At 39.9% G+C, this 24,832-nt stretch overlaps 1 protein-coding gene across 9 annotated transcripts in view; it reads left to right on the top strand.

Annotated features, from left to right (window-relative positions):
* The window catches only part of TMEM131L (transmembrane 131 like), an 83,757-nt gene that overhangs the window by 33,558 nt on the left and 25,367 nt on the right, over nucleotides 1-24,832 (top strand). For 4 of the 9 annotated variants that reach the window (XM_030010423.2, XM_041125937.1, XM_030010381.2 and 1 more), the window contains exons 4-17: nucleotides 2,844-2,915; nucleotides 3,851-3,974; nucleotides 5,047-5,163; nucleotides 7,191-7,301; nucleotides 13,572-13,649; nucleotides 15,573-15,726; nucleotides 18,011-18,069; nucleotides 18,429-18,537; nucleotides 19,489-19,594; nucleotides 20,253-20,406; nucleotides 21,057-21,227; nucleotides 21,534-21,603; nucleotides 23,563-23,680; nucleotides 24,436-24,574. In XM_030010423.2, the coding sequence (XP_029866283.1) occupies nucleotides 2,844-2,915; nucleotides 3,851-3,974; nucleotides 5,047-5,163; nucleotides 7,191-7,301; nucleotides 13,572-13,649; nucleotides 15,573-15,726; nucleotides 18,011-18,069; nucleotides 18,429-18,537; nucleotides 19,489-19,594; nucleotides 20,253-20,406; nucleotides 21,057-21,227; nucleotides 21,534-21,603; nucleotides 23,563-23,680; nucleotides 24,436-24,574 (1,582 nt within the window). Of the gene's footprint in view, nucleotides 1-2,843; nucleotides 2,916-3,850; nucleotides 3,975-5,046; nucleotides 5,164-7,190; nucleotides 7,302-13,571; nucleotides 13,650-15,115; nucleotides 15,279-15,572; nucleotides 15,727-18,010; nucleotides 18,070-18,428; nucleotides 18,538-19,488; nucleotides 19,595-20,252; nucleotides 20,407-21,056; nucleotides 21,228-21,533; nucleotides 21,604-23,562; nucleotides 23,681-24,432; nucleotides 24,575-24,832 lie in introns of those variants that run through there. The other 5 variants (XM_030010397.2, XM_030010375.2, XM_030010355.2 and 2 more) reach the window with 2 other exon arrangements.

Genomic DNA, 24,832 nt, shown 5'->3' with positions numbered 1-24,832 from the left:
GCAGCCAAAAGAGAAATTTTTGGCATAATTTGAGGTGAATCTATTAGTGAGATGAGGTTCTTTGAATTATTATTTTTTTTTAAAAATGTAAATGCTTTGTTTTAAAAACAGACTTCAACTTTTAAATGTCTTAGTAAATTGCCTTCGACATTTATTTCCGTGTCACATCGCCTGCAGAGATCTGAATGTGTTCAATTGTGTTTGGAGTGTGGGGATGCAGAAGGGTGTTCTGCCAGCTTCCAGCTGACTTTAGGAGAATTGCGGTAACACATTGGAGAAGTACGCTTCTAATGTAGATGGGCTTGTTCCTTTCTCTCTATAATGGTGGGCTTTAAAATGCATCCTGGTTGTTGGTTGTTCAGGTGTGATGGACAGAATGATCCCCTGCCCATTCCCGCTATTCCAACCTGTCATTTTCTCCCTTGGGGGGAAAAAAGAACCCCAAAGAGCGGTGGATTTCTCTCCACTAGTCCTGCCGTTGAATAAACTCAGCTCTCAAGTTATTTTTTGGCACTGCTTTGGGGCCGCTGATAAGCGGTGCAGACGCCCTGGAGCTGGCCAGCAGGCAGGGTTATGAGCACAACGCTGTAGGAATGTGGCTGTTCTGCTTTCGGGGCCAGGCTGGGGCTTGGAGCAATTCGGCAGCTTTTGTGGGGTGCAGAGCAGAAGCTGGATGTCTTGTAACCACGGTCCCGTTCTTGGGGCTGCTGGGGAGCGGTGTGCAGGGTTGCTCTGAAATTGCCTCCCTGCCCAGGAGTCAGCTCGGAGCCTGCAGGGTGCGTTAGCTTCAGCCATCCCAGGTCCAGGCTGCCTTCTCCAGAAGGAATGGGACGGCAGCCCTGGGATCCTGCTGCTGCTGCTTTCACAGGGCTTTTCCCTTTTTCTGACTAGTAGAGGGTCGACCGTGATTGTTGCCTGAATAGAAATACAGTGCGTTTTTAGGAACCAGTGCTACAGCACGGCCTTGTTCACCCAAACCAAAATGAAATGCAGTCTGCTACATCCACAGCTGGGTTTGCACCCAGTTGGTGCTTTGGGTACCTATTGCAGAGAGTGAGGGTTGAGAGGAAAAGAGCTGATTCTGCTAGAGCTCCACAGAAGGAAGATTAGTAAGTCGTGGAGAGCCACTGCCAATTATGCGAATTGGCACAGAGGAGCACTCGGCTTCTTGCCCTTCTTAGCAAAGGTTTTTCTGGTGGGAAAAGGTATTTCAAGCAGTACCTGTAAGATGCTAGAAACTTAAGCTGTGGTGGGGTTCAGGGTGATACTGTAGTACATAAACCACTGGCTTAACTTTTGTTTTGCTATATATGTGTGTGCATATAAAAAAAGGATCTGAGGACCCTTAAGAAATGTGCCTTCCCCCAAATGTCTGGGGCTTTTACTGTAGTAGTAATTTTAATTTGTATGTGTTTACAACAGCAGTACTCAGACTTTCCTTCTGGGTATGTCTCTGAGGCTGACTTTTGGAAGGGGAAGAAGGTGCTGGTTGCCGCGGTGTTTCTAGGAAAGGAGTAAGAGTTGGCTGGGGTAGACACAAGGTGGTTGGAAGGAGACTGTCATTCAGCCAGACTTTGTAGTTCTGCATCATCTGTTTTTTCGTTATTTTCTAGCAGCTCCCTAGAAGCGCTGCCTGGATATATTGCATTCCTCCTGCTACAGCAGCAAGGGAGTTTGCTCCCTTGTATGAGAAATGTTTTCATGAAAGTTGTGGGTTTTCATAATAATAAACCTGATTTTTCTGACTGGTAATAAATTATGATGTCTCTATTGGTTTGGAATATAACAACAGAATTATGTAGGTACTTAATATATTAAAAGGTGTAATGTTACAGAGCTACACTTTTAAATTGGGGACCAATTAACTGTACTACCACACATTATGCAAAGCAGCTGGATAACTAATGAGACCACAGTCTGTCCCTCCCTTCTCAGACTCATCCTTGCTAGGATGCTTATTAGCATCATCCAGTAAAGGTGAAACTGGTTCTGGCTATGCAACATGCAGACTGCTTCTGGGGAAGTTTTTAACAGCATAGCACTGGGTGCGTAGATGTAATGAACAAGTGCTGGGCTTGTTTTTTACTGCTGTGGTTGTTGGGACTTGTGGAAGACAAGTTTTAATTGAGAAAGTGGTGAAGATACCCTGGGATTTCTATGTTACAGGGCATCGACTCATGTTGAAATAAGCTAAAAATGTGCTAGAACTGATGGGAACTTTATTGAGAATTTTCCTAGGGCAAAGGAAAGATGATGATGTGTGTGTTTCACATTATTTCTTACTCTCTTTTGCATGTAAGAAATGAGTTGGCTTTTGCATTAAAGCCACAGCTAGGCAAGCACTTCTTTTGATGTCGGCTTTTGCCCAAGCTATTTACTCCTCTACCTCTGTATCTCTCAGGTGTGCTTGTACCAGTGCTTGTGTGAATGTCGAGTTGACAAGGCTGGAGATCTGCTCCATGCTGACGTAATTTTCATTCCCCAGGACTCTTTTAAGTTGTTTTTCCTCCGTAGTTCACTGTGCAGCCCCATAAAAAGGTATATCAGCATGACTGAGGGGATATGTGCAGGGAAGGGAGGTTGTCCAAGCCAGAATTACCTCTAAAATGGGATACTTCTCAAACTGCACTTTTATTGGCATGAGCTTTCCAGCATGTGCTGTTGTATGGAAACCTTCTTAAAAGGTCAGTCTTACGGCAGCGGGAAGAATGTATGAAAAGATTTGGAAATAGAGCGTGTTTAGAACACAAAGAGTCAGAGCCTGTAACGTATCTTCCTTCCCTGCAGTGTGTAGCATCATGCCCACTAGATATTAATTGTGCCTTCTTTTCCCTTTTTTTCAGCTTCTCAGCAAAGATGCCTCCAAATGGGAAGGCCTTACATTTTCACCCGTCAGTTCTGCATTTTGGAATGCAGTGAGTATCTTATGTTATTGTTGTTTTTTTGATTAATAACGAAGTGGGGAGGAACAACTGTACTGGGCTACATTTGCATAAAGAGCATTAGCTGAGATCACGCCATCCTCTGAAAAAAAAGAGAAATAGTAAATAATTGCCACAAAGTTGGAACTGTGTTTCTTGCCTTGCAGTACTTTGTAAATGAAAATCAACATAGTTCTAGGAAGGAGGAAAAGGGAATAGGGAACCATAACACATTCTGGGTACATTTCAGGTGATTCTGCATGGATGTCAAATCAGTTCTTCATGCTGGTGGTTCATTTCTTGAAAAATTGCCTTCCTGGTGGAGGGGGAGCTTGTTGCTTCCTTTAACTTCTGAAAATAAAATCCAGAAAGTCCCAGGCAAAACATACTGGTAGAATGCTTGAGATTTTTTTTTTTAGTTCTTCTGTAAGAAAACTTTAAAAATTATTCTTAAATGATAATCAGCCTTTGGTCCATCAGTAACCAGAAAGAAACACGGTCCCCTTTTAAGTTAAAGGAATGTTTCAGAGGATGCACAGAATGAATGTATAAGCTGCTGGGTTTTAAGAGGTATTAGCTAAAGCAAAAGCCTTAAGAGACTTGTTGCTTTAGCTGACAAAACAAGTCTTTGGTTATTTAAACTTTTTTATTCAAAACTTTGTGCCTTGTAAGGGTTGGTTTTTTTCTTAAACTCCTGGTGACTCAAACGAGTTTTGGCTAAGTGCACCTTTTACATCCCAATGTTACTGATCTGCCTTTGTATACTAAAGGACAAATTTTTTTGGCATGTTTCCAAAGAATAGTTACAACTGGGAAATTGTTGCATATCAACATGTTTTAGAGTGATTTGTGCTAGTTGCTTTTTTGTACATTGCCTGTCCTTATAAAGTGAATAATTTCTTTCTCTTTTTCCCGCCCTCCCCCTTTAGATTACTGGGGTTACCCAGAGCTAAAATGCTGCATGCCTACAACCCTAGTAGAGATAGAGAAGTTGTAGTGAATTCAGTGTTTACAGCTACTAGACAGTTTCATGTGTCTCCTGCTCATAGCCGGGTAAGTGTTGATGTACTTTTGGAAACTATGTAATGGCCAAGTGCCAAGCCTTAGTGCTTCCTTTGGCCTAAGCTTTTCATTCTGTGTTTTCTCTTCGTGCTTTTTTGTAGGACCTCCAACTTTTTTTCTGTTTTGCTAGCATTTTTTCTGCTTGCTTCTGCTTAGACTGGTGAGGGAGAAGACATCCAAAACCTACAGTAGGAAATGTGTTTTACAGTAACAGAGAAAGAGAAGAATTTTTCAGTGTTAAAGAGGCTGTTTAAATCACATTCTGCTTTATGCAGCATTATGCAGTAATCCACAGGCATGTGGGTGTTTTACAGCCTTGAATTTTTAGTCTTTTGAATGGTCTTGCATATTCCTCAAAAAAAACCTGCAATGAAATGTTTTATGCATTTTGTATTGCAATTATGAGCATAATTGCCTCATGATCTAAGACCATTATTTTAACTCGGAATTTTTTTAACAATGTATAACAATATAACACATGTTAAGAATGAATCGCTGTGATCTCAGTTTGATGAAGCCCAGATTTTATCCTCTGCTGATGTGCAAAGGCTTTTTATTATGCTTTCATCTGATTTGTGTTTTTACTGTGGCTGAATGGGTAAGACACTGTGCAGATATAAACGTCATTGTTCTTTCAGTTAGACCTATTTGGTTACTAATTGTGTTGCCCAAGTTCAGCTTTGACTCATTTGACTATATATCACAGTGGGGATTGATTCACTTTGTAATAGGTATGTATATGCGGGGAAGTGTTTTTGTGCACGCAGAGGCTGTCGGTGCTGCGTGATTAACTCGTGTGCCAAAAGGAGTCTTGACTGACGAGGCCTGAGCTAGCCGAGAAATTCCAGCCATAATGTGGCAAGTTGCTGCATGGTCTCAGTTCTTCTCCATAGTAAGAGTCGAGAGTTGTGGACAGATGGAAGTTCTCAGGACTGAGGTTCTGCTTAGTGGGATCTACAGATAGGATAGGTACATGTGGAAAAGTCTGTTGGGCCGTGCAACTGAACGGTGGGTGTTGTGATCGCCAGCTCCGAGCAAGCAAGCTTCTTTGTGGTCTCTGCAGGTGATTCCAGCGATGGGAAAAATTTCTTTCAGAGTACTCTTCCTGCCAACAGAAGAAGGCAGTATTGAAAGCTCATTATTTATAAATACCTCATCTCATGGAGTACTTTCATATCAGGTAACTACTCTTATTTTTAGTTTGGATTGAGTTTTGGATTTACTTGTGTTTTAAAAAGTGATTTTCATACATTTTGAACTTAGAGACTTTCCAACTTCGTTGAATTCCTGATACAAATCAGGTGGGGTAATGTTTAAAATTCATCCCTTTTACCAGATCTTGCTAGTCTCATGATCCCATATACATGTATATGGTTAAAATTAATACCGTTAGTGGGGCTACTTGCGGTAGTAAAACTAAGTGTATTTGTATACTAAGTGTACTTACAAAATCATGGTCCTGTCGCTATTAGTTGGTTTCATATAATACTGCAGTCTAGACTGCACTGTGCTGGAATGCATTTGTCATGAAAAACCTATTTAGGAAATATTTTAGGTGGTTTTCAGCTACTCTGCAGGATTTTATGTAAACACATTGGGGATGTAGCACAGGGTGGGAGGTTTAGGCTCTTAAAACAGGGAAGTCGAAGTAATGGTTGTGCATTAAAGCTGTCTATTGCCTGATTAACTAGTGAATTCAAGCAAGTCTTAAGGTTTTTTTATTTTTATAAGGGACATTATATACTCCAAATTCTTTGCTTTTATTAATTTGTTAAAGAAAAATCTAACTCTGAATTCAGTGATTTAAAAAAAATGCCAGCTTTAATCAACCATCCAGCTATTCTGTTCCCATACTTTGATATTGTGCTGGAAAACAAAGCTCCTTAAATTGAAGCATAGGTAAGTCCAACTGAAATACATGGGTTTTAATAGCAATGTTGCATTTATCTAGTATTTGTTAGAGGTAATGCTGCATTTGGCAGGAACTTTTCATCAAGTATGAGGGAAGAGTGCATTATAGAGTGACTGACCTTTTCTTTTTGACATCTCTCCTCTCCTTGCACTCACTCCTGACCCCTTGATTTATTGCCCGGTCAGCTCAGCCAGGGCCTTTTATCAACAAGTTGTGGGGAAGCAGTTGCCAGTGCCACCACAAAATCAGTTTGTCTCCTGTTGGACTGCTGCTAAAATCAGTAACGGGCTGGTTTTCATGGACAGTTCCACCAGCCACCTGAAACAGAGGAAGTAGCTGCCCATGATTTCAGCTTGCATTAAGTTTAAGAGTTTCAAAATTGGGCATAACTCGAGTGGTTGATGCACAGTTACAGTGCTCTTGAGAGCCCAAAAGCCTTGAAACATATTTGATGTTTCTAATGCATTTATGCAAGAGTATGTACAGAAGATTCACCCAAATGGAGAAGAGGTACCGTTATAGTAAAATGTACTTTGTAAATGCCTCCATTAAAAAAAAGGCATATTCCCTTTGATCTGCTATTTTGTATCTGTAGTCAGAGATCTTCAGTGAACGTAGAATGCATTGTATAAGCCTCTTAATTAAAAACATGTGTTTTTTTCTATTAAAAAAAAAAATATCTTTGCATACAAGATGCAAACCCCAAGGCATTTTTCTTAACCTCAATGATTTTTTTTTCCCCTGTTATCTTGCATCTCATTGTCATAAACTAATCTTGGTGGAACGGAATATGAATGCAGTAAAAACATTCAACTTGCAAATCTTATAGTGCTCTGAAAACTGCAGACTTTAAAAAAGAAAATGATCAAAAATTATTTTACTCAATTTTTAAGGCAAAACCATTGAATTCAATATGCAGTTGGACTAGTAACAAAGTTTTTCCAGAAATTACTGCACTGCCAAATGGCGATACGTGTATTGTAATTGCCTGAAGAATAATAAGAGAGCTTAGATACTTTCTTTTTGAGATCACGTATGGTCTGCTAGTAAGTGCTTTGTTTTGTTTCTGTAATAGTGCCTGAATGAGCAGAGATGCTATAGTACCATTTATGTGTATAGTTACTTTCCACGTTGGAACTTTATATCTATAAATTGTCTTTTAAAAGGATCTAATGTGAAAAACCAATCTGTTTCTTGGAAAGATTGTTATTATTAGCAAAATAGTTTTGTATGTTACTGTGATAACTGAAATACTAGGTGTTGATGTAATGACCTTTTTTTTTTTTCAACACCAGGTTTTTGGAACAGGAACTCTGACGTCTTCTCCAGAAGAACCTAGAGTGCAGCTATCAAATGCCTACTTACTGCTTCCACACATTCAAAACATCCAGGCGTCACACACACTGGTATAGTATACGTTTCAAACGGAGATGAAACATAAAACTTAGACATAGAAGGGTTTTGTTGTCAGGTTGTTGGGATGCAAGGAACATTAACAAAAAGTCCAAGTACCAGTGACTGCAGGAGAGACATCGCAAGATACAGGGCTGCTGTGATAGCTGGTCTTCTGGTTTTATGAGACAGTCTTTGGCATTTAAACTATTTCCATTTGTTCTCGTTCATGCTCCTGTAGTGTGCTGTCCTCTCAGTTGTGCCGACAAAACTATTTGTGAGGCTCTCCTCTGAACTAAACTGGAGAATTGATCTGTCCTAAAAAAAAATAAACTTCATACTATAAAGTTGGGGGAGGCTGTTTTGGTTTGTTCTGTTTTTTACTTCAGACCCCATTCCCCATGCCAGTTCGCAGCAGGGCTGCACCAACAGTTTGCCACAGTTAAAAAGCATGGCATGCTGCATGGATGAGAACAAGAGCTAGGAGTCAGGCTGGAGTATCCCCTCCTTGCCCGTACCAGTGCTGAAGATACCAGCTTCACTTACCTCTGCTTGACTAAAGCAGGGAGCTGTGGAGAATACAGCAAGGTGGATTTACGAGGCATAACTATTTCAATTGAAAGAAGCTTTAATGATTTCTGTCATTTGGTTGCAGTTGCAGGTATTTTCATAGTCTTCCAGGCCATACAGAACCTTTCAAATGAATAACTAACTGGAAAAATCGATCTTTCAAATTTCCTTTTGTATTGTACAGAGACTTAGTTTTTTCAAAAACATATTTAGAATATCTTAGCACATAACAGAATTGAATCTTTTATCTAAATGTAAGCTGTATTGATTGCCTTCGTGATGTCTTCTGCTGTTCTACCTGAGAAAAATTCTCAGCTGAGATCGTATTTTTCAGTCTGCTACGTATATGTTAGGTCAATCTTACCTCTGCCCGAGCATAATGCACAATTTCCTTCTCTTCCTTTCTTTTCCTCTGTACCACTCTCTTTCTGTAATCACACAAGTGTGCTTGCTTGTGGGTATACACAGACAGACTCTTGCAAAGGAACCAAAAATCTTCATGGTTTGTAATTTGGGGTGCTAGGGTTAGAACAGAGAACAGTTTTCTTGGATGCTGTTCATGACGTGTCTCTTTGCATCTTCACGTGTAGCTCAATGGGTTGCTGTCAGGTACTGTCTGAAGTTTGGATCCATGCTCTGCTGCTTCACAGTTCTGTCTGAATTCCTGAGTAGAGAAGTTTTGGGGGGAGCATTTGACGTTTTCCTTACTGTATAGTGAAGAACATTTTCCTGTGCTTTATTTCTTTGCTTGAGGTCATGTTTGGCAGTGCAGCAGGTACCACCTGGCACCAGTCTTGTTGCAGGACATGAGTTGTGAGAGAGTGTTGACTCAGTTCTCTTAGCTGTGGGTGTAATTTTCCTATGCCGGGCTATAATTGAGGAATTACTCTTCAGTTCACTGAATGTTACTGATTTGGACAGAAATGCTGCAGCAGTGGGACAGCCTCCTCAGCTGCTGAAGGTGGTAGACAAGATCTAAATACTGAAGAGGACCTTATGGCTTGAGTTTGGGTTCCTTTTAGAAAAATATTGCTCTATGGATAGCTGTCCTCTCCAGAAACGCCTTCTTCAATTCACTCTACTAATATTCTGATCCAGATCCCATAAAAATTGGTATGATTCTGTTTTGTCCAGTTTATATTTTAGGCTCAGAAGCTGTGGAAGGAAGATAGGTTTATGAGGTTTGAGTGAGTGACTACATATGTGCAAACTTAAGAATATGTAACTATTTAAACATACAATGGAGATTTGTAGTGAAAACGCATTTAAAACAAACCGGTCATACTCACTTAACTGTCCACATTTGCTTTCCCCTGTTTATTTTTAACTGAAGTAAATACCAGTGTAAGTTCAGGATAGCGTAAGCCTCATTTACATATCCCTTGTCATCTTGGGATGAACCGAGTTGTAGCCTTGGGCAACAATGTCTGGTTCGATATGCTAAAGGTATCCTTACCTCTGAAGTCTACTGATACTGCTTGGAAACCTGGGAGAAGGCTTACCAAGTGCTGCATGATGTGTGTCTTATTTTTTGTCTCTATTGTCTCCTGTTTTAAAAGTGGTTGTGTTTAAGCTGTTTGGTAATACTGATGTCCTTGATCATCAAGGCCAGAAAGGTAACATCATTTAGTCCCATCATGTGCTTGGTAAAATGGGTTCTCAGAACTGCTGGAGGCATTGTTACCATAACCCCGAATAGTTGTTCTTACTCCTTTGGTGGTTGGAAACCTACACCTGACTTTCAATCTAAATTGCTTTGTGGCTGGTTTATATTTGTTTTTTAAGATATGCATTTAGTTTATATAACTCCTCCTGCTTCTGATGCTTATACCCAGAAGCATTTGCAGGTGGCATCACATCTTTCAGCTTTTGCTTTACCAAGCTGAATGGTCCGTGCTCTGTAGTATCTCATCTTCTTCAGTGATGGGCTGTCCATTTCTTAACCAAATTGACAACCCCTTTCTGCAGCTTCTCCAATTTGTAAAATTTCTTTGGAAGGTGAATGGCCAGAACTGTACATATGGATGTGGATGAAATTTTGCCTTTATGGAGTATTTATGCTGGAAATATGATGGGAATTATAGACGAAAGTTTCCCTCCACAGTAATATTTCCATTAGAAATACAATATGCAACAGGTTTGTGTTTGCATTTTTTGTGGAAAATGAACTTCAGTTGATTTTGTGAGTTGTTTTTATACTTTAATAGGCAAAGATATGCAGGCCTTTCTTTTTTCTCCATCATTCCCCCAGGTTTTTTTAGCAGAAATTCTTGTGATTAATGAAAAGAAAGACAAAGCTACCTTTTCTACTGTTGAATTTCACCCTCTTTCTGTTACTCTTTTCAAAATTTCAGCTTTTGAAGGGTTCAGGATCGGCATGCTCTGGCTGTGGTCCTGGATCCCAGGATTTCTGGGCTCCTGGCTCACTCGTCAGGAGGAAAGAAGAGCTGTGTCCAACACTGTGAATTCATAGTACGTCCACGTGGCCATACAGCAGTGGCTAGTTACCGCTAAGCCGTAACAGATGGTGGAGCCCATATAGGTCATCTTTGTTTATCCAGCTTCTGGATGTAGTCTTTGCTCCAATTGCCTGTTTTTTGGCATTGTTTAATATTTGGATGGCATTAACAGGGCAGCTACGTCACTGCCTCGTTGTGTTCAAAATGCTGTGCAAACACACTAGAAATGTCAATGGCGAAGTGACCTGCAGGGCGGAATGTCTTATCATAGGAGACATAGGCATCACTTTGCTGACTTCGCAGAGGAGTTTGATGTTTATGAGCCAACAACATGGGAAATACTGCAAGTACTGTCAGGAACCCAAGACTCCTTAAGCTGTGTTTTGTGCTGGTGGACAGAGTATCAGAGAAGCAAATGTGTGCGAGTGTGGTGCTTGGGTGTGGAGGAGGAAGGTAATAGAGCAGTAGAGTTTTCTTAGTGTGCCAGCCTGATAACTGCCTGCAAAAAAATGAAGGAACTCTGCTGAATCATTATTACAGGGACAGCATATTAACACCATTCAGAGTGGCAATATCTCTCTAGGGCCAGGGACTGTCCAGGACAGAAACTTTGAAGTATCAGCCTGCAGGAAGAAGGGGAAGCTTGTTCAGCGTTTGTTCTTTTTTAATTATACTGTAGCCAAACTCCAGGAAGTGGTTTGAACTCTACAGGCCTGATAATGATGCAGGAATATCTCTGAAAATCTTGTATAGAGCGATGTCTGATTGACAGAGCACCTAGGGCAGAATAAGGAATTCTTCCCCTGAAAGTGACCTTGGGTCTGTGGTTGCTTGGTGGCTCTTGAGCTGGCCTGTGCCAGCTGTCCTGTTGATGCTCTGTCTCTCTTTTGATGGATGAATTATTTCCTAAGTAATTACCTACTGTACTGTCCCCCAGCAAGAATCGTAGACCTTCACCAGGAGAGCAGGGCTCCTTGTGGATCAGATGGTTCAGGTTTTTAGGTTTTTTTTGAGAGAGGCCTCTGTTCCTTTAAAATTTAAATGCAGGAACTTGCCATAATTGGTAAGAATTTCATTTGTGGGGCTTCTATCAGACATCTCTGTTCAGTTCATATAGGATTTATGGGTGCTGAATGTGTGTGTACGTACAAGTGTGTATGCATGCGTACTTGATACAAAATAGAGGCACCAGGTAATGAAGTGGCAGCGGCTGTACTGCTTCGCAGTGCTTTTTCTAGCTTTTCCCCTTGTGCCATGCCTCTCGTTTTCAGTTCGCCTCTGGTGCAAACATACGCTGCGTAACTCAGCTCTCTGCTCTAATTCATAGGCAGTGATTTTTACAGTGTAAACGGAGTGCTTGCACTGCTGGGAGATGTGGACATGGTTCTGGGTTTGTCTTCTTGGAAACTGCTTCTGACAGTGTCTTCTTCTCAGATGCTTTATCTTCTCTTTACAGTTAACGCAGCTGTCTTACCACTGTTGGAAGATAGGGGGCATGACAGTTATGCATCTATTGTCTGCTTTAGATAACTGAAAATGCTTTTCCTTTTCCAAAGATAGCTTCACAAAAGGAAATAAAAAATTCCCATAGAAAACAGATCAACATCAAATACACCCCAATAACATTTTTTCCCCTCTGTGCGCGTTACATTAGCAGCTTCAATTTTAAGGTGACTGCAGTTTCCCATGTAGATCTATGCCAGGTTAAGAAGTTAAAAAAGTTGGAAAAGTGTGATTTAGCTAATTTTTTTTATAGGGGTGTGGGGTCTTAAACTGCTTTAAACTACAGTGGCATTGAATAAGGGCTAACAACTCCTTATTTAGGACTATGAAAGTGGTAGTGTTCTCTCAAGCTTGAACCACTGAGAAGGGAAGTCTAAGCGTCAAGGTTTATCTGACCAGAAAAGTGACCCCCAAAGTTGCTCTTTATATAATCCTACTGCCTCGTTAAGGCTCCACTGGCAGTCGTAGCCATGAGAGGTTAGTAAATGGTGCATGTTTTGGAAAAAAATTTTTTTTCTGGTCTCAAAATTTGATGAGGACAAAGGCGTTTGTAAAAAAGAAAGGAGGTGGCAGGGGTTCACGTCCCCCAAAGAGCTGGGCTGGGGACATGGTTTGGGTCGCTGCTAACCACCTTTGCAGAGGTTACATCGCCCTCTTGTGTGAAGCCTCAGTCATTTTGGTATGAAATCTGGTTGAATCGGGAATGCAGAATGTATGTTGGCTTCCTTTTAGCTGTGCTTTTATAAAACTGGATCCCACATGTGTGGTAAATCTACTCTCTGTTCTGATGCACCCTGTCCCCTTCTGCCTGTCCCACGGAGATACGAAATAGGGTGTTTGGACACTTCAAAACCTTTTCTTCACAGTTTCACTTTTCAGCATCAAATTATTGAAATTCTTTAAAGTCAGTTGCATCGACACTTTCAGAGACTTGAACCTGCAGGTACCCCACTCAGATATTTAGTTCATATTGCAAGAGAAACTGGGCGGGGGGGGTGGGTGGTCCACATCAGTCTCAAAATCACCAGGTAATTTTGCTGTAATTAAGGCACTGATAGAGTGACAGGTCTATCACTCTGAATTTTATTTATTTTTTTTTCTTTTTTAATTTAGAATCAAGATATACTGGCTCAGCGGTTTGTGCGAGTAATTTGACAGTCCAGATAGCTTTCATGAACTATGCTCAGCTTTGTCAGTGCTGTTGCCCTGTTAGATTTGAGTGCTTTACAAACTGGCACAATCATCTTTTCTTTTCTTTTCCCTCTCCAATCAATAAAAAGGCGAAACAAGTATTTTCTGTCTGTCCATTTTGGCATGAAGCCGTGTCCAAGAAGCATTATGTTCTAGGCCTAGTAACTATTTCAGTGTCCAATCAGCAAAGAAAATATACAGAAAACAAGGCAAGAAGCTTTTAAATTATACAAAAAGGCTTTGTTGAATACAGTTTATTGACATATGAAAGTTTATAAGGGTTGCTCATGTTGATGCTGTACAAATATTTAATAATAATGTATAATAATAATTTGATAAGTAAGTAGATATTGATGGAGTTCCTGAGAATTGGAGATTGATTGCTGGCCTACTGTACAGAGTAATTGTATTTATTTTAAAAAAGTTTCTTACATTGCTGTGTCATGCATATGCAGAAACAGTCCTATTATCTTTATAAATTGTGGTGTGTGAATCGGATTTATGTGATAACACCTTTTGAAGCAATGTGCTTGATGTTTTCTTCACTTTTCTTTCTTACAGGCAGAAACTATGAATGCCAGTCTCTTACGTGTTCACCTTGAATGCAGTTTACCTAATGACGCATATCAGCAAGTTAAGGTATGTTTTATTATAATTTCATATCTATTTAAGTCTTTTTATTTTAATCCGAGTTTAGAGGGGCACTTCCCAGAGCTCTAGAAGTTTTAGCAGCAACGCAATTTTGAATGTCTCAGTTTAAAGGGGAATTGTGCTTTTAGCTATGCTTTTATAAAACCATATCCTGTGGTATAAATTAAATGTCACGCACATCACAATATAAGCTTTAAGAGAGGGGGAGATGGAAAAAGACACCCCCCCCCCCCCCAAAAAAAAAAAAAAACCAAACCCCAAACCAACCCAACAGGCTAAGCATTTTAACACGTAGGTGTTGTATTACTTACATGGCGTACAAAAGTGATAAGATTCCTGTGATTTCCTTTCTCCAGAAACGTTTCACAAGTTTCTGGTTCCCACTGACAAGAGATCAGTGAGCTGAGAGGCTGAAGCCTGGGCTGTTCGGGCCGAGTGCTCGCTCAGGAGGCTTCGACGGTGGCCTTGGCGTTGGGCAGAGCTGAGGAGGGGCGACCTCGTCAGCAGAAAAGCGCCCTCCAAAAGCTCTGAGCGTTCAGGACAGTAGCTCTCCTCCTCCTCCTGGGCAGTGCCATCCAAATCTCCTCTTCCCCCCTCTCCTCAAGTGTCCTTATGCAGTAAATGGGTGTTGGTTCCCAGCGATGATGGTACTCGACGGGGTATTTTGTTGGATCAGATATATAGGCCCACGCTGTGGTCTGCAGCACCTTTCTTCTATCAAGTGTGACAAGACCCAGACTCCGTAGCTGTTTTTCTGTACGTTACACATCACAGTGATCCTGTGCTGGTTTACTCCCTTGTTTGATTCTTGGATTGCTTGGGTGAATAAGCCTAGGCTTGAGATGCACCTGAATATTTGAGATTACGTGTAGTGCAGCTGCCCGCTCTCTGATGCGAGCTTCCCAAGGGCACAGCATCCCTGTGCTCTAGTCTCCACAGCAGCCTCCTCTCCTGCTCCTGGCAGCCATTTCAAGTGCTGAGGCTTCCTTTGGTGCTGTGTGAGGGGTGAACCGGCATCCCGTTCCCCGAGACCCTTCCCCACTCCCGCTGTACCTCCTTGCGGCACTCAGCTGAGCTGGAGGTGTTTTGCTGCCGCTTCACCAGAGCACTTCACGTGCCGGGGTGGAGGTTTTCTCCTCCTCCTCCTGAGCAAATTAGGCCTCTTGGTAGGGCATCGGAGCCTCAGTTTAGCGACCTTCGTGGTGTGATGCAGGACAAATTCATGTTACTCGCTGTTGATTGTCTACTTTTGTTTTGCTTTGTCGGCTTTAATTTTTTGCGAAGTGGTGTCTGTGTCTTTGTATTTGCTAAGACTCAGCTGTCTTAACAGCAGCCCCTACTTACAGAAGGAAATAAGATCCTACTTGTATTTATCTAAAGTATTCTAGCCAGACGACAGTGTTTTCTATTAAGAATTGTACATGTATGTTTGTTTTTTTAAAATTACTTCAGTGAGAAATGGAGACAAAAAACACAGGATTTGGAAAAATTAACTATAAACAGACCAGTGAACATGAACTGTCTTCCTACCATTAAGACACATGCATCAGTCTGTTTATGGCACATTTTATTGAAGGCAGAGGATTTAACAAAGGAAACTGTTTTGCAGTCCCTGAGGTGAGACTGACTAAGACAGTTTATAAATTTGCATTCTTTCAAGGTTCAGTGTCCTTTTTAGTTGTTTTTCGTCTTTGTTTTTGCTGTGCTGTCTGTACCTGCACTGTCTTTGGTTTCTGCTGAGATTTTAGCAGGGGTCCTAATTACTCCTATTTTGCCAGCACTTTGGTGCTGGAAACCTTGTCTGTTAGATAATACCTTTGATTAAGTTCTCAAGATACCTTACTGTAATGAATTTTTTTCCATTCCCTCCCCCACCACACACACACACCATATCCCCTTGTCTCGCTCCAGAGTTGCTGTTTTATGTCCGATGACCCAGTGCTGCTAGAAATGACCTTAACGGTAAGAATGGAAAATGCCCAACAAGATTTTGTGGAGCACAGACAATACTTACTGGAGAATCTTTTTGTAGTTTATGTAGCAATGGAAAAAACGAAGACCTCAGGTAAGTCCTAAATATGACTTAATTGTAATAGAACTTGGTTTGATACATAAGTTGTGATTTGATGTGCTAAATTAAATCAAATTCAGCAACAGCTAAATTTTGCGAGTAAGTGAGAATAAATCAGTTTAGTTAAACACAGCTTGTCAGCCACTTTGTTTAGGGCAGAGTTACTGCAAGTGCAGTCCTCTTTATAAATAGTTACCTTCTATTGTAAAGCTGTAAACTACATCAGTTCCAGTCTTTAGTCCCCCATGCTTATGCATCTGCTTAAATAGTATGAAAGGATGTCATGGTCCTTCGATTTCTATGACTGCATTTCTGGTTTCCCATTAATTAAATTAACCATAATAGGACTATGAAGGCAGAATGGTTTGTACAGTGCTGGGGATAGTGGCTGTTGTGGAAAGTCAGGTAATGAGGTAATACAGATGTATGCATCATTTGTTCTTGTAAGCTAGAATTCCACAGGCAAAACAATCAACTCCTTGCAGTTTCTTTATGCTACATTTATTGGGTGAACAAACCCTCTAAATCAAGGGGATTTTTAATTATTTATAGAGCTTTGCAGTCTGAATAGCTTTTTTTAGACATTTCTGCCGTTTTTACTTTCTGATTGAAGTCGAAGAAGGAACTGCTTAAGAATCCAGATCAAAATAATTCTTTTTAACACACTAGTAAAAAAAGAACATGATCTTTTTGTCTTTTGAGAAGTTCGATTAAAAATCTATCACAAAACAACATATGCTGTTCCCCCTGTGCCTGTTCTGTGATGTGATATTTACACAGAGCTGAAACTGAAATACCCACTGTAAACCTAGTTTCCCTGCTGGTGAGATGCCAGTGCTTTGTTATGTTGAGTTGTGGACGTACGTTTATTCTGATGCTGGTAGAGAATTGTTCACATCTGTCGTGTCAAGGGTGCTCGCTCTTAGCACTTTTGATGGTTAAAGTACTAGAAGTATGCTTTTAAGGCTGTTTTCTATTAAATATAATACAATTATAAGTCCTCACTGTGTTAGAGATTGATCATATAAGCCCTTTGGACTTGCTGTCGGTGGGAAGTTCCGTGTCTTGCTCCATCAGTACCGGTGGTGGCTTTACCATATCAAACAGCAATGCTTGCTTGCCTTCTGTTTGTATAATTAAATGAGAGACCTGGTCTTGAGGGAAGGATCTAACAAAAGGGAATTTGGTGCTGTGTTAGTCTCAGTATACAGCACGTGTTAGCACCTAGAGTGGGACAGCAGGTAGGCAAGGTCTGCACAGGGGAGCTAGCCAGCTGGAAAGGTTGAAGAAGAGTATGTGGTTTAAACAGCTGTGGGTATGTGGAGCATCTGCTCACTCAGAATCAACATCTTGAACCCTCTTTTGGAAGGTGGCACCTGTAGTCTTGCTTTCAAGCACCTGAGCAAAGCACACTCGTTATTAGAAGTTGTGCCTGGTGAACTGGGAGAATGTCCTTTTATGTCAGCCTGCATCTACTCATGTAATTCAAGTATGAGCAAGAGCAAGAACTCAGGTTGTCTTCCTTCATGGAAGTGTGATGACCACCCTGGTATAATAGTCATCTCTTGTTCTGTCCTGCTGCTCTTTTCTTGGTCCTCTAGACCTTCCTGGTGTCCAGTGGACAGGAACATAGCTTTGCCAGTGATGAAGGGTGGTTATCCAATATAGCTGTACCACTTTATCCGCAGGTGAAAGTGGAGTTATACCCATCTTCTGTTGCTCTAGTCAATAGGTCACTACCCTACCAGGTGATAGGACCATTCCTCTTTTGAGCCCCAAAGGTGGTAAGCACCAAATCCAGCTTCACATTGTCTCCTGAGAATGTTTGCTGTTCAAAGCAGGTGAGCCAGGATCTTGCGTAGCTGTGTGTGTATACAGAAGAGTTTTTACTGGACTCTCTCATGCTATTGATAGGTTGGCCCTTAGAAAGTTACGGCAGTGTTAGCCATCCTTCTTTCCTTCAGCCGTGCCTCCAGTCTCCCTGCCCCTAGGAAAGGGGAGAGTTGTGCTCCATCTAGCATTTAAGAGATAACGAAGGAAGATTCCCTATTGATGCTTGCCTTCGTGTTTGTGGCCAAAAATCTTGTTGAGTGGATTTTTACTCTTGTATGACACGATTGCCAGCTCAAGATGTGAATAGTTCCTCCTTTTTACAAGGGTAGCTGTCACACAAAGATTTTTAAATTTAAATCAGGATTGCTTCTCATATGAGTATCTGACAAAGCAAGAGTGCTTCCATCCTTGGTGAACTTACCTCAGTGTTTATTCTTTTGGACAGGTGATTCCTCAGTAGATGTGTACATCATGCATTCTGGGAACAGCCTTGTGCATATACAGGTAATCGTGGGCTTCATATTTTAGGGTGTTGAATTTGGTTGGGGAATTAATTAGCCCACTGGCTTGCTCTCTAATAGCAGACTGATTTTGCTGGTGGCAAATGTGATGCTTCTATATTTTTAAAATGTGCCCAAACACCTAATAGATCTTTTAGATGACAAGTTGTAGTTCAGTGATGGCTGTTTTTTTAAAAAACATAAGAGCTGTTAACTTGACTAAAAATCCGTGGGTTGATTTAGAAGATGTGAGAAAATGGCAGATATTGGCTTGCAAATTTGACAAGAAGATACACTAATACAGGAGCTACAATAATAATGGTAGTACTGCTACAAGGATCATTGTGTCTTGTCTTCATGCAGGAAATACGGCAGTTGTCACAAAAAGACACATCACCTGTGGAGTTTGAGCCAGTACTGCTATCTTCATCATCTACTAACTTTACAAAAGTTGCTTCTATTTCTTGTAAAGGTACAGGATACATATACTTATAGATAATATGATTAAACAGGATTTGATTATGAAAGGGTAGCTTTTTTCAGCAGATAGAGACCCTGAAAGATATCAAAATCAACTTGTCTGGACTTTTTTGAGAAAGAGGATGAATTCTTTCTGCTAAGAGTTTCCACCATTTTTGTGTATATGTGCTTCCTCTTATGCCAGTCGAAGGCTCTAAGCTATATGTATTTCAAAAAGGGGAAGAAAACATTTGCTAAAATGTAAGCTGATTTTACAATAAGCATAATTATTGAATATGCTTTTTCAACATCCTTTTATAATTTGTGGTTATTTTTCTGTTTCCAATGTATTTTCTAAAAGGCTATTGTGCTTGGGTGGTCATTTTCTATGACATTTCTTGGCAGGATCATTGAAGAGGCTTGTCTGAGACCAGGCGTGTTTGTGGAAGAGCAAAGATTAACATTTAAGCATTCCTGACTCCAGCCTGTTTCCTATTCTGACCGCTAGACTGCAGTGCATAGACTTTAAACATTTATGAAACAGACTGCTTTCATAATGACATTGGGACTTGTTTTTTGTAGCAGAAAAGGGTAAATAAGAAGAAAGGACTATATGTTATGTGATTTTTTTTTTTTTTTCAGAACAGTTTTTCATTTATTAAAATAAGTAAGAATGCTGTGCCAGTGACAACGTGGTTAAAATTGGTGAGGTTGCTTTTCACAGCCTTGTTGTGCGTGTGTTTTTTTTGAAAGTCTGTAGCATTCATAAATTCTTCTTAAAGCAAGGTTTGGAACCTCTGAAAATTAGGACATAAGCAATTAGATGCTTTGCTCACCTCTGAGAATTAGACCAGCAAATGTTCCCCTTTGTAGTGTTCTTCCAAGTCCTCACATGAAAATCATTGCAGATGTGCTTTTGTTCTGGCTGATGTTGTATTCTCCTGTATGTCTGTTCTTTGCACAGCTGCATCCTGTGGCAGTGAAAGTCCTTATGCTGACAACAAGAAGAATAATCTATTGGAAGGCACTACAACACTAAAAGCCTGTCTTTCCTGTCCTGTGATGGAAGGGTAGGTTGACAGTGGATTTTTGTTTGTTTGTTAACTTTCACTGATATTATAAGAAGAATATTGTATACCCTATTGTAAGAGATGAGGTTAGTTTGCTTTGTCACTGAACGATTCCAAGGGCAGTGAAGAGGCTTCTTCCTATTGTTGCTGTGTCATTTGCCAAAACAGACCTGTGACATTTCAAGCAATATTTCTGTATTTTATCCAGGAAAAATTTTAGGACGCAGTAAAAAGATGTGCCTTAGCAGCTCATATCATATGAATGTTGCTTAGAGTCTGTGATAAAATTTCCACCATCCTTATTAACCCAACACAAAAGCAGGATAATTATAGAAAAAATGTGAAGTCTTCTGTTCAGTCTTCTATTGCCAATTTCACCCAAACTACCATATCACAAAGCAGTAGGCAATGTTGTAATATAGTATAGCAAGAGGGTAGAGTGATTACCTGCCTACCTCTTCTACATTGTTCTTGTCAATTTTTACTCTGATATTTTATGTAAGTATTCCAAAGGAAATAATTTTGTTCTTTCTCCTTAAAACCTTAGAAGAGCCTCATTATGCAAGAATACTACAGTTACCTGCTCTTGTGTGGACCGCTTATGTGTGTTCAAGGACCACTGCAGATGTATTTCTTTTTCTTCTGTATTTACTTTCAGGTATTTTAACATAGATCCTTCTGCAGCATTGTTTCATATAGAGCCACATCATAATACTTCAGGATTTTGGTCCATATGGTTTACAAACAATTTTGACTTCAGCATTGAACTGAATGAAGTCTTCATAGCCAGAGAAACGAAGAACATTTTAAAGGTAAGCTTTATTTCTGCTTCATACAATGTTTTGTCTTTGATTTAAGGATAATCCTCTGACATACAAAATAGATTCTTTGAAGAACTCGGTGTTCGCAGAGCTGGTTGAAATAAGTTAAAAATAAAGGTGTGTGTATGCCTGGAACTGTTAGGTCCTGAGGAGCTTACTCTCTCGGTAGGCATTATTCACTGTCCGGCTTGTTTTTGTGTTGTTTTATTAGCAACTGTTCTTTCATTTGAGTTGCAGCTACAGATGCATCAAATTATAGACCATTGCTCTGTTCTCAGAATTGTTGCAGTGTTTGTGCTCTATAGGATTCAGCATTTCTTCATAGGCTGTAATGGAAGTCTTTAGTACATAGATGAGCTTTGAAGTTTAGAAGGCGAAGCCAATAATTTACTCGCGCAATTGCTTGATTCAAACCAGACAAATCTGGTTTGTGAATGAGCACATGATGTAGGCATCTAATTGGCTCTTGGTATATTTAGATAGGAGATTTACATATGTGCACTGTATGGATCAGTTATGGGTGCATATGTGTGTGTAATAACAGCAAAAACATGATGGAAGAGAAAGTTTACATTCTTCAAGGTACCGCTTGCACAAAAAATACTGCACTGATTTTAATTCAGTTGTTTGATTCTTTCTAGATTCTGAACTTTGCCAAACCTTTGACTCTACCTCCAGGCTGCTGGAATGTATTTTCTTTGAAGCTCAGTGTGAAAGACGCTGTAACAAATGTGCTTTCTAGTATTTGTTTGGCCACAAATGTGGGAGTAATGTTTGAAATACCTCTGCAGATATATTCGACTGTGTCCAAGGTATCGTATCGTATTCAGTTGTGTTGAATGGTGATTATGCACTCTAAACCAAACTGCAGAAGCCTCTTTCTTAGGCCAGAAATCTGTCCCTCAGTCCCGAAAGAAAAACTCAGTACCAGACCAATCTGTGAAACCATTCTGTAGCTTGAGAAATTAAGCCCCCAGAGTTGAACAGCAGTGGAATTACAGTTCTCTAGGCAACCTTAATTCTCTTCTTTGACTCATCCAAATTATGCACTGAGAAACTGGAATTTGTCCTGTTGTTTTGTCATATAGTCAGTTGTAGTTTTTGTTTTGTTTTTCCAGCAGGGAGATCTTAATTTTGAAGCGATTGCCCACTGTGATATTCAGTGTTACTTGGGAAAGTCTGATTCAGGTATGCTCATCTTGGGTTTTTTTTAGGCATCTGATGGTAGTTTTATTGTAGAAAATTCATTTTATGTAGCAAGACGTGTAATGAGAATATTGAGATTGTTCATGCAAGTACTAAGTTTTATGTCTTTTAAAAACATCCACTTTTCTGGGAGTATATAAATGGCTTTGAGTAACCTGTGCTAAGTACACTGTGCAGTATTTCAGGCCTCTAATTCCATAGCATGTGCTAAGCTATTGTTCTGTCTTGAAACAGTTTTTTGGAGTTAATATTTACGACTCCTCTGTAAGTTCTCATTGGTGGTGTGCTGCTCCTTGCTTTCTTCATATGCATGTTCTCCTGAGATGTTGAGGTAGAATGATAAAGCTGTCAACTAGCTCAAAGTGATTAGAAAATGTGCATAATCTGGGTCCAGATCCTGGGAAGTCTTTGATGAAAAACAAAAAATAAATGTTGACCAATATCCTGCCTTTAGCTAGAGTTAAATTTGAAGGCCTTCTTTTTATCTTTTTCTCACAGCATTAATTTCATAGATTTCTGTAAAAGATCATTTATCAGGCTTATAAAAGAGCATCCTTAATGCTGTATCATGTGCAACAGAAGAAGGGGTCTCATTCTTTCTGGAACTGAGGAACCTCTCTCCAGATACTGTACTGCTGGGAGCTGTTTTAAGTACCTGGCTGGCGTTTACCAAAATACAGTGTTAGGTATTAGACACGATACTGCCTGAGGAATGTTGAATCTGATGAAAGCTGATTCAGAATAGTGGGGGTTTTTTTAATCTCTGCTCAGTAAAGAAGTTCCGTAGGCAGCTGAGTACCATAGGCTTTAAATGTTTCAGTGAGTGCTCTCCTGAATGTGTTTTTAAGATGATGCTTTCCTAAAATATATTTTCGTATGAGGATATGAAGAAGGCAATAGTAGTCAGTCAAATGTAAAAAACGCGTGGCTTGAAGAATTACTGATACATGTACATGCTTAGGTACCTATCTTAGAAGCAAGTGTTGTTTTTTTGTTTGTTTTTTTTAAAATCTTTATAAAGAAATATTGCTGATAGAAGTGAGCCCTCACTGCTTGCTTGCTTTCTGTTCTAATAATACACATAATCGGATCTTTACAGACAGGTATTCTGCCTTCTAATTTAGGATAGTAATATTTGTTAAATAGAGAAGTCTAATGCACAAGCCTGAAAAATACTGACCCAAAGAACTTGTAGCTGAATTATTCCAGTCATCATCAATCTCAATTGGCTACTTTAAACACTAAGGATTGTAAAATAAAGTACATGTACTTTCAAAATAAGCCATTTTTGTTTTCTTTCAAAAGACATTTGCTTCTCTAACTCCTTTCTGCAGTGTGAAAATGCTTGAACCAATATGAGTCTAACTTTCTAAACGGCGTTAACCTTTAGACTGATGTAAAGCCTTGCAATTTAATCTTAAGAAGAATTTGAGAAAATTATCAGCACCTTGAAAAGTGAAGCTAAAATGAAAACACCATTTCTGCCAAACTGTGGGATTTGTTTTGCTCCCTGCTGTGCTGTGATATTATAATTTTGTACCACTATGTAGAGAATAGGATATGATCCTGATGCTTTATTGGCATCAGTGGAGGGTTCTGTGTGAAGGCTACTGATAATGTAATGACTTTTCAATGGCATCCATTAGAAATAGCAACAGTAAAAAGGGCTTACTAGAGCATAGAAAGCCTGTGCGACATCCATACTCTTGTTTACATGTAGAATTACTGTGTTTTTGCAGATGTACTTTTTTAAGCAATCCAGGTATGGAGAATAACATATATACCCTCACATATGCTTGCTCTGAAGGGAAAAAGGGGGTTGCCTTTTATGTTTTTGTGTCAGGACCCTTTGCAGATACTGATTACTCATGTTCAGAAGTAGATTGATGGAAGGAGCAAGTGTTATCTCTGTAAAATATGAAAAATCTGTTATCGTTTTAGCAAATCTGCTTTGGCAGAAGAGTCTCTCTCTGGACCGTTCTGCCTGGGATGTGGATTCTGAGCTTGCAAGTGAACTTTATGAAAGATGGCAAAAAATAAGACGTGGGGAAGCCTGCAGGTCTGTACAGAATCTTTTGAGGTTCTTAATTCAAGCCAGTACAGTGTTGTAAGAATATTTCTGTTCTGAAGTATTCTTAATTAGAACAAACGTTTTTGACCTTCCTGCACTTAAATTAGTTATCTTGAAGCACTCGGAGTATCAGAGCACCCCAGACACCCCCAGCTTCCATTTCAAGGCACTGCCAGCCATAAGTAAACGTTTCAGATGCCCGAACTTTAGAATGTAAATAATGTTCTGACTATAATAACCTCACCACAGCTACCCAATATGAAAGCAGTCAAAGCATGCTCTACCAGATCATTTAGGGAGTTGCACGAGTCCTTCATCAACAGGTCACATAGCAGTCTTTTCAGGATCAGGGTCTTTGAATAGCTTTTAAGGTTTTTAGTCCTTGGCCTAATGGATATTGCATACTGGGGGCTTTGGGAAGGAAGCAGTCACTGTGACTGAGCAATTCTTGTAGAGATGGTGCATTGGTGACATCAGCCCCTTCCAGAATAAGGAGGTAGAGCTGTGAAAACCACAGTTGTGTTGCAGGTGGAAAATTGGAGACGAAGGGATGCACATAAGTTACACTGACTCTCTACTACTAGGTCACAGCTTTATGGGCTTTATTTTGTGAAGAACATTTTCAAGGAAAGATTAGTTGACGTAATTATAGGTCCTGGCAAATCACCATTTTTTTTGTTCTTTGCTTGAAAGAAAAAAGAAAATAAAATTAACAAAGCTTTCTGGTTTTGCCAATAAAGCAGGAGAAGTATTTCAGGATCGGCTCGCTTTATTCATCAGAAGAAGCCTGAAGAGGGGTTCTTTGCCTTTTTCTTGCCACGGTTGACTACAGAGCCTGGCCTTACGCTCAACTTCAGTGCCACAGCAGTTAAAAGTAGTATGGTAAGGATAGTTGTTGTTACGCTTTTTCTGAGTTGATGTATGTTTAGCTTGTTTTAATAACAAAGTCTGTGATTAATATTTGGTGATACTTAGCATTTTCATACTGTTTGTGGATCAGTGTTTTGAACTCTAATTTAAAACACCAGTTTTGTATCCCCTTGGCTCTTTGATAAGTTCTCTAGCTACCTAGTTGTAATATTTTAATACAAGGAGAGGAGTAAAGCAGTGTAGTCTTGACTAACAATTGTTCATGGTTGT

This window comes from Aquila chrysaetos, chromosome 1 (genome assembly GCF_900496995.4).
Source record: "Aquila chrysaetos chrysaetos chromosome 1, bAquChr1.4, whole genome shotgun sequence".
Classification (NCBI taxonomy): Eukaryota; Metazoa; Chordata; class Aves; order Accipitriformes; family Accipitridae; genus Aquila; species Aquila chrysaetos.
Note: the sequence above shows the minus strand (reverse complement) of the source record. Positions and strands in the feature narration are given on the sequence as shown.